Source organism: Gallinula chloropus (assembly GCF_964237585.1).
Source record: "Gallinula chloropus genome assembly, chromosome: 2".
Taxonomy (NCBI): Eukaryota; Metazoa; Chordata; class Aves; order Gruiformes; family Rallidae; genus Gallinula; species Gallinula chloropus.
Genome location: NC_140086.1, coordinates 52,569,324 through 52,577,866, shown reverse-complemented (window position 1 = coordinate 52,577,866; position 8,543 = coordinate 52,569,324). Strand labels below are relative to the sequence as shown.

Genomic DNA, 8,543 nt, shown 5'->3' with positions numbered 1-8,543 from the left:
ATATTCTTTTTGAAGCCTTGAAAAGCCAGAATCAAAACTCAGTAGCCTAGCTGACTATTAGACAGGTATCCTTTATTTCAGCGCTGGGCACACAGGGGGTCGGCTCCTCCTAATGTGTGCGCCACTTAAGGCAAAATGTCTCATATTTATACAGATTAACTATACATATTCATTATAACTTTTAAGAAAATGCAGTGTTATGCAAATTATTTCCAGGAAGTCATTTACATTAACTTCTCTAGGATAGAGCATGCTCAGTGACACTTAGGGGGTCTTCTGGTGGTCTTCAAGGATGAAGGCTGAACATCTTCCTCTTTCTCAGCACACACCCTTCACAGTTTTCTCCATAGTCTCAAAAACACATTCCTGCAGAAACTAGTTAGGAACCCCTTTTAGCTGAAAACAAGTTATACTCTGTCTCTTAATTGGTCGTTGGTCCATTATTTATTACTCCCCTATCTTCACTTTATTTATCTTCAAGGTTGTTCCACTGTTATTGTTAAATTTTGAAGTTGCTCTAACAAAACAGCCATGTTTTACTAAAATCCAAACCACACAAACACTTTCTATTCTCGAAACAGGCAAATTCTCCTTATATTAAAGCAATATTAATTACTTGTCTCTTAAGCTACATAACTGAATCATTTCAGAGTCAGTTCAGCAAAATATTTGCTATGTTTACTGTTTACTAAGAACAAAACCTACCAGCTAGTTCGTGGGATTAACCGTATGTATGATAAATCACAAAGAGTCAAAATTCCAGATTCTGATCCTTCACTATTACATCACAACTGAAGCTTTGACATTGCCTTTGTGACAACAGGATGAAACAACGTGTATGCAAGGTAAAAAAAAAAAACCCACGAGACCTTCCTGAACTCCAATATGCAAAAATGGGTTACATCCTTCATAACACTGAAAGACTGAAGATGGATTATTCCGTCTACTAGAAAACCATGCAGATGAAATTTCAATGTTATTTCATCCAGAAAGGTTTCTTGTTACCTCCTACAGTTGTTCTCAAATGGTGGCAGAAAAAAGAAATGTAATTAGTTGAACTTCTGAACCCAAGCACCTAAAAAATAATGAAGAAAGGTAAATTATGTCTCTTCTTAGAAAGAAATAGATCTTTGTTCCCACATACTTATTGCCCATGGCAGATATGTATAGAAACCTCATGTAAATAAAATTGGAAGTTTTATCAATGGTAGTTCTGATGCAAAAACCTCAGCTGTTTTGGGGTTTTTTTAAAAAAATATTTTTAAAATATATGGTTTTAAAGCTCTATATTCCTGCATGGAATGTAGACATGACTTTGAAACCCTCCAAGCACTCTGAATGTCAAACACCAGTTACTGTGCTGTGCTTTAACTCTTATGAGGATAAAGATGATTAAAAAAACCTGCATGGCCTATTGACTCCAACGTGATAAATGAGTCCAGTGTCACTTGACACAGATTTCCTAGTGGAACAAGGCTCCTAATTATGTGACTTGTACCTATGTCAAACCAAGGCAATGGGATAAAAAGAAACAAACATACCAAAGTCAGTATAGTTATTAATAGTTTCACCCACTTCAGACCATTCATCAAGATGAATCTGTCTAATGGCTGCTTTAACTTCACTCCAGATGCTTCAGCCATTTTAGATGCTTTCTTTTCCAGCAGGCCATCTTGCTGGCAATTATTCCAATGTTTAACTCTCTGCGTTTCACAGACATTCCTTTAGTAATGATGCAGTCACTAAAAATTATGTTAATATTAATAGACTAGCCCTCAGGTTTTGCAGTAAATATATGCAGAATTATCTTCTGATTTTGTTCGCTATATACACCTACATTTCAGTACTTTGTAAAGCAGGTTCTTATTTTAAATTATTTCAAACAATTATTTATCTGAGTTATTTTCAGCTTTTAAATTGTTCGTTAAGGGTGAAGAGTCATAACCACTTTGACTATTCACTGTTACTCATTTGCTGCTTGGACAGCTGCTCACTAAAATACATTCCTGTTGTTTGCTTTACCCGACTGCATTGACTTCAAGTCTACAGATAAATTTTAGACAGTTAAACAATTTTAGCACAAATAAAGATTTAGATTGGTTTCCCAGCCAGTAATTCAGTTAACCCACTTATGAAAAAGAGACAAAAGGAGGAACAAATAACCCAGGTGATTTCACCCTCTTTACTCATACCCGATATCCAACGATATCTTACAGAAACTAGTTGGATCATGGTATTACCAATACTGCACCAAGTTTGCCATTACATTTTAACTTACGGCTTATACCTTTTTCTGGTCATCATAGCTTCCATCACATTTGATCAAAATCATGCAACAATTACAGATCAAAGCTATGCAATGAAATATTTTAATATGTTATAGACATACTATTATGCTTATTCCCTTTTGCTTATTATAAGCACATGTCTCATATTGATCCAGGTGTTTATTTATATCAGTTGAAGATTTTTTCCTTAAAATGCACTTTTGAGTCAAAATATGCACTCTTCTTCTGAAGGGCATGTGGAAGATCTAAGAAATCTCACAAGTCTAAAGAAAGCCTCAAATCAAAACCAAACCAAGACTTCTCTCCATTAACCCAGATATGAAGGAGGTGGAAGAGTTCTTTGGGCTTGTAAACATCCATAGCCAAATGTGTTCCTGCTCCTGTTTGTATGCTCCCTTCATGTACTGGAAGGCTGCAATGAGGTCCTCCCACAGCCTTCTCTTCTCTAGGCTGAACAAGCCTGGCTCCTTCAGCCTCTCTTCGTAGGGGAGCTGCTCCAGCCATCTAATGATCTTCGTGGCCCTCCTCTGGACCCACATCGGGTCCTGACTCTAGGCTCAGGAAGCAGCCCGAGTCGTCTAGCAGCACCCCAAAAGTTATCTCGATGGTCAGGGGTTTCTGTCCAGCCTTTAGCCTGAGCTTGCAGGAACGAGTAATAGGCAGCACGGTCAGCTGGCAGCAGTGTGAGAAAGGCAGGAGCTTCCAGGCTTCTTTCACCAGCTGCTGGAACCAGCAAGTGGTTTTCTGGATGTCCAAGTATGAGTTGGTGCAAAGGGTGTTGAGGAGGCTGGGGCCTTGGCTTTCCAGCTCACGCTTGCTGTGGTGGATGAAGCATAGCATGTCCCCCACCAGCTGCTCCCTCACGCACATGCAGTGCAGCTGCACACGGAGGCAGGAGTTGCAGGTCAGCACGTCCTTGTCAGGTCTCAGCTCCAAACAAAAGGTGTGCCCCGGGGGAGGCTGCAGGGGCACGAGCAGGCGGTAGAACACGTTGTCATCCCAGGAGCCACAGTGTTCATAGCCACAGTCCAATCCGATGGCTGGTTGCAGCCGTGGCTTGAAGGTATTCCTGGAAAGTCTACAGCAGGCAGTAAGAAGATGGTCTACCAGCTCCTCCACCAACTTGCACCTGTCAGCCACAGGTGACACTGGCCACTGGATGGACTCAACCACAAATCTGCCCAGATAACATGCATCATCAGAGTTGTCGTCAAGCTCGTCATCTGCCTCTTCGTCCTCCCCCTCCTTGCTTTGTCTTCTGGGGCTTCCCTGCTGAGGACTTCTTTTTTTGGTATTCTTCCAGCGCTGCAGCAGTATACAGTGCAACAGATACCTGCCCAGATCCCATATCTTAGCCCAGGTTTCACCGTCATCTTGTCCAGCTTCCTTCTCCTCCTCCTCCTCCTTCCCCTCATCTTCCTCATTTGGTCTTCCAAGTCTGCCCTGCTGATAGCTGCTTCCTGGCTCGTGGATTGTTCTTCTGGTCCTCCAGCACAGCCACAGCAGCAGTAGCAGAGCTATTGATCCAAGAGCAGAGGCCCAGAAGCACCACTGCTGGAAGCTGGCAAGAAGCAGGACTTTCTGGGCCACCCAGTTCTGCCCCTGGGTCTGCTCTACATCCTGCAGCAGAGTCTTCACCTTCCAGCCCAGGTTCTGCATGAGCTTGTGCACAGTCTCCTTCAGCTCTTCACCCAGTCGCAGTTGGCTCTGGACAGTGTCCATTGCCATCAGAATGAAGAAAAGCATCACAGCCGTGGCCTGCATGAGAGGGAAGAGAAGGGGTCTCAGTAGGGCTGGGCCGGAGGGAGCTGAGTTAGAGGTGTGGAAGGGCAGGAGGGGGAGGAGTGGGAGCCACCTTGGGACAGGTAGGAGAGGAGGGGCCTAGGGAGCTGGGAGGTTGCTATCCCCAGTGGTGGCACCATCCCCTGCCCTAGGTGCTGCCCTGGGCCTTAAGTTTTGGGTGGGCCCCTGCTGCAGGGGCGGGGGCTTCTTCCCCATCCCTCATCCAGCCCTGCCTTTCCCCTGAGCTGTGCACTTACTACTGTGCCAGGCTGTACTGTAGCAGCCCTGCCCACTGGTGCCACTGTCCACAGGCCCAGCCATTGTGATGCGTCAAGTGGAGAGTGAGGTAACAATGAATCATAGTATCATAGAAGCTGCGGGATTGGCTGGGCCCATAAACATCATCGAGTTCAACTGCCTGCTCCACACAGGGACACCCAGGTCATGTTTGTGGCCCTCCTCTGAACTTGCTCCAACAGCTCCATATCTCTCTTGTACTTGGGACCCCAGAGCTGGATGCAGACTCCAAGTGGTGTCTCACCAGAGCAGAGCAGGGGGGCAAAATCACCTCCCTTGACCTGTTCATCATGCTTCTTTTGGGGAAAGCCCAGCTTTCCAGGCTGCAAGAGATCATTCTTGGCTGATGTTGAGCTTTTCATCAATGAACTCTCTAAAGTCCTTCTCCTCAGGGCTGCTCTTACTCCAGTCTCCACCCAGCCTGTAATTGTGTTTGGGACTGCTCCAACCAATGTGCAGGAGCTTGTGCTGGGCCTTGTTGAACTTCATGAGGTTTGCATAGGCCCACCTCTCAAGCCTGTTAAGGTCCCTCTAGATGGTATTCTTTCCATCTAGTGTGTTGACCATGCCATACAGATTGGTGTTGTCAATAAACTTGCTGAGAGTACATTGGTTCTATATGAAAGAAGATATATTGTGTAAAATTTAGGATTATGAGCCCATTTCACACATTGACTTCTGTGCCTGTTTATTAAAAGGTGGTTTGATTTTTTTCAAGTGAGAAAGCAGAACTAGCTATTGTGAAGTAGATTGTTCCTTGTGTCTAAATGGGATTAATTTTCATTTTTACAGGCAGATTTATACTGAAATAGCTGTATCCATACCGAAGATGAATGGAGATGTTTTAATACCTCATATTTATTTTTGAAATCTGTAGGATTTAGCAATATAGTATAGAATATATAATGACACACTCTTGTCTGTGCACAGGTATAGACAAGATCTGTGTCTACACAACCCAACATTGCTATTTGGGAATTTCAACTGACATATGAAACCCTTGAAAGTTTCACATATTTGAAGTATCAGGAAATACATATTTTTCTTCAAGTAAGGAGTTTTAACAACTCCTTATTAAATTATCCAGCCTATTTATGACTCACTATCAAGGTCTTAAGTGTTTATTTTACTGAATGGTTCATTTTTAGCTAAAAATAGAGCAGCAGAAGTCATGAAACAGGCCCTTTTTGTCAGTTTTGCTGGTCTCAGAGATGACTTCAGCAAGTTCTTAGATGTTCTTCAGTTCTTGGAAGTTTAGAGAAGACTGTCCAATGTTTAAGTGTTGTGGGAAAGGCTCATGCTATTTTTATCTATCAGCAATGAAAGCTGATGTGACTCTTATTGAAATGATAATCAGAAATTTCTATTACAAAAGCAATAGCAATTATAATAAAATCAAATATCCAGTAAAATACTAGTGACATTATAAAAAGTCCAGGATATTCAGGCATGAGTGCTGTGACCACAGACTTTCTTTTTTCCTTGCTTCCTCATTATCCCTGAGACTCAGCTGTAGACTGGAAGCCTGAAGGCAAGAACGCCTTGAAAATGACACCTTAGCAAGAATACTAACTTGTACATGCACTCCCACTCACCAGCTGTGTAATTCATTGCAAGGAATGGTTAAGGTATTAATAGATTGACGGCAATGCAGAAACAGAGATCCCTGCCCGGACAGCACAGGATGTAGAGCTGTGTGCATCTGTAAATGTTCCTGCCAAAGCTGCAGGGCATGCTGCTACCATCGCTGGAGTAACCCTTTGCTGGTTTCAGAGATGCATATCTTCTTTATGGTCTTCAGCCTTGGCAAACTGTGATAATAACCCCTGCGTAAAAGCCTTGACCTCCCCCAAAGGCTTTAGCTGCCTGATGACCAAGCGTCCAGGATTCAGCACACATGGTATACGTGTGTAACCTTCCCTCAGAGTACTGAGAAAAAGCATCCAGAAAGAGCTGAGAGAAAGTCTGGATAGAGAAAAGGAAGATAAAAATTAGGATTTCAGGATGGGATCACTAGCAACACAAATACACACAAAGGAAAAGAAAGCATTGATATGAAAAAGCAAAGAAAAAACAAAGAGGGAATCATCAGCTTGTCCTGTCAAGCCATCAGTACCATCTGTATCAATGGAGCTGGTGAAGATGGCAGCTTGATGTTAAGAACTGGTCCCTGGGACTTGTGGTGGCTGCCCTTTCTCCTCATGTCTGCCCAGAAAATATTGGTGCCTTGTCAGGGATGGTGACCACACTGAGGTCCCTGTGCTTACAATGGCTTGGTAAGTCCTAGCTAACTTTTCTGTGAGCTACCAGATGAATAGTAGGTTTATATTTCTTAGTTGCATATATCCTGGCTAAAGGTACCATAACAAGAGCCAAAAAAGGGTCCAAAACACCTCCAGCTGTTTACATCATCAAATGAACTTCTTCCTCATCAGGGCTAACTAAGTCAGGGCACTGATAATGCCAGCTATTCTTGCACTTTCAAACTGGTCTGGGGGCTGTCCCAGGGGCTTAGTGCAGAGCCTGGAGCAGTGTTCAGTGTGAGCAGAGGAGCTGGCAGGACCATGGACCACACAGAGGGCTAGCAGCCTCCAAACCTACCTGCTTTTTCAGGTAGGTTTCTTAGTCTTCACTTATCTCCATGGGACTCTACTGATACAGGGTGAGGCATTTTTAAATGAGCAGGAGATATGAGATAACAAGGATGTTCACAAAATCTATGCGAACAAACAACCTGCTACAAGCCAAACGTATTTAGAGCAAAAGCCTTTTAGAAGAAAGGATTCAATAAATTGTCTGTAATTACGTCTGGGCTGCGTAGCATATGTCTGTCTGCCATATGGTGACCCTGCATGTTCTCGGTGTCCTAAAGCACTTACACAGCAACTGGGATGCAGGTGGCAGTCTCATATGCACCAGCCATTTCTGTCTTGCCTAGTGTCAAGGATAAAGTCTGTCAGCTGTGCAGGACCCTTTTACAACCTTCCCTCCCCTCCAGGAGTGCGAGTCACTTCTAAGCTGTTCAGTGACACCAGCACTGTTCTTTGCTGTGGCAAAACATCTGTGTCACAGCTTGGAAGTAGGTTGTTCTGATGCAAGTGTTCTTTCCCTTGCTGCTTATTTCAATGGCATTTATGCTCCTGCCAAGGTGAAAGGAGTTATCCTCGCTTACATTTTCTGGTTATCCCCTTGGTAGCTAGTCCATACTTTTGTAGGAAAGACCAATAACTTCTTATGCAGTAACGTCACTTCCGTGACTTGATTGTGTTCACCACTGACAAAATCATCATGTATCAATGTTATTAGATTATAAACCAGCAGCTTCTTGTTCATCACCAACCCATCCAGGGGAAACACTCAACCTGCGTATATTGAGACAAATTCCTTCCTGTGAAATCTCCCAGGCTGTGCTTCATAATTCTAAACTGCCTGACATTTGCAAATCAAAAAGGGCAAAGAGGTCAGAGCGCACTCTGCAAAACGCTCCAGATGCCCGCTCCATTTTCTGCAGGAGTCACAATTCAGCTGTCTGGTACGTTGCAGGAAAGCAAAGGACACAGTGTTTCATTACCTTGTTAGAAACTATCCTCTGGCTGGAATTCAGGAGTGAGCCTTTTGTGTTGTTCTGTCCTATGAAATCAGTATGAAAGACCAAAAATAGGGATGCTGCTGTAGTAAAACTTTTTTTAGTCAGGACAGCACAGCAGTATACATGGGTAGCTGTTAAATTTTGGTTGCGTGTTCCAAAATAGATTAAATCTATTGACATCATGGCTGGAATAAATTTAGGATCTTTTGAGGTAGAGGTTTAGGATCTTTTTGAGGGGAAGAAAGTGGGGAGTGAGAATGACTCTGAGTCATAGATGAGTTCTGATCTTAGACGATGTGCACAGGCAAAACTTTCATTGATCTCAGCAGAGAACATTCCTTGCATAACAACTTCCGGATCAGGCCCATTTTGAGTGCTGAGTCAGCCTAAGCCTCTCAAATTTAGTTATTTTATCAAGAAGTTAATTTGGAAAGAGTGAAAAGATATTTTTATGTCTGTAAACTTTGTGGCTTTTGATTTCAGCCCACCCACCCCACCACCAGACTGATAACTTAAAAAAAGTTTACAAATTGTATAGGAAATTAAGGCAGGAGAAGATGATTATTCACTTACTTCCAGTTCTCAGT

The 8,543-nt window shown here is 43.0% G+C and overlaps 1 protein-coding gene across 1 annotated transcript; it reads right to left on the bottom strand.

Moving 5' to 3' along the window:
• Positions 1 to 2,792: 2,792 nt before the first annotated feature.
• Positions 2,793 to 4,010, bottom strand: LOC311189034 (inositol 1,4,5-trisphosphate receptor-interacting protein-like 1; the record flags this gene model as incomplete). The annotated part of the gene is made up of 1 exon (XM_084260618.1): positions 2,793 to 4,010. One exon carries the CDS (start codon positions 4,008 to 4,010, stop codon positions 2,793 to 2,795), a length of 1,218 nt encoding a protein of 405 aa, XP_084116744.1.
• Between the last annotated feature and the right edge of the window lie 4,533 nt (positions 4,011 to 8,543).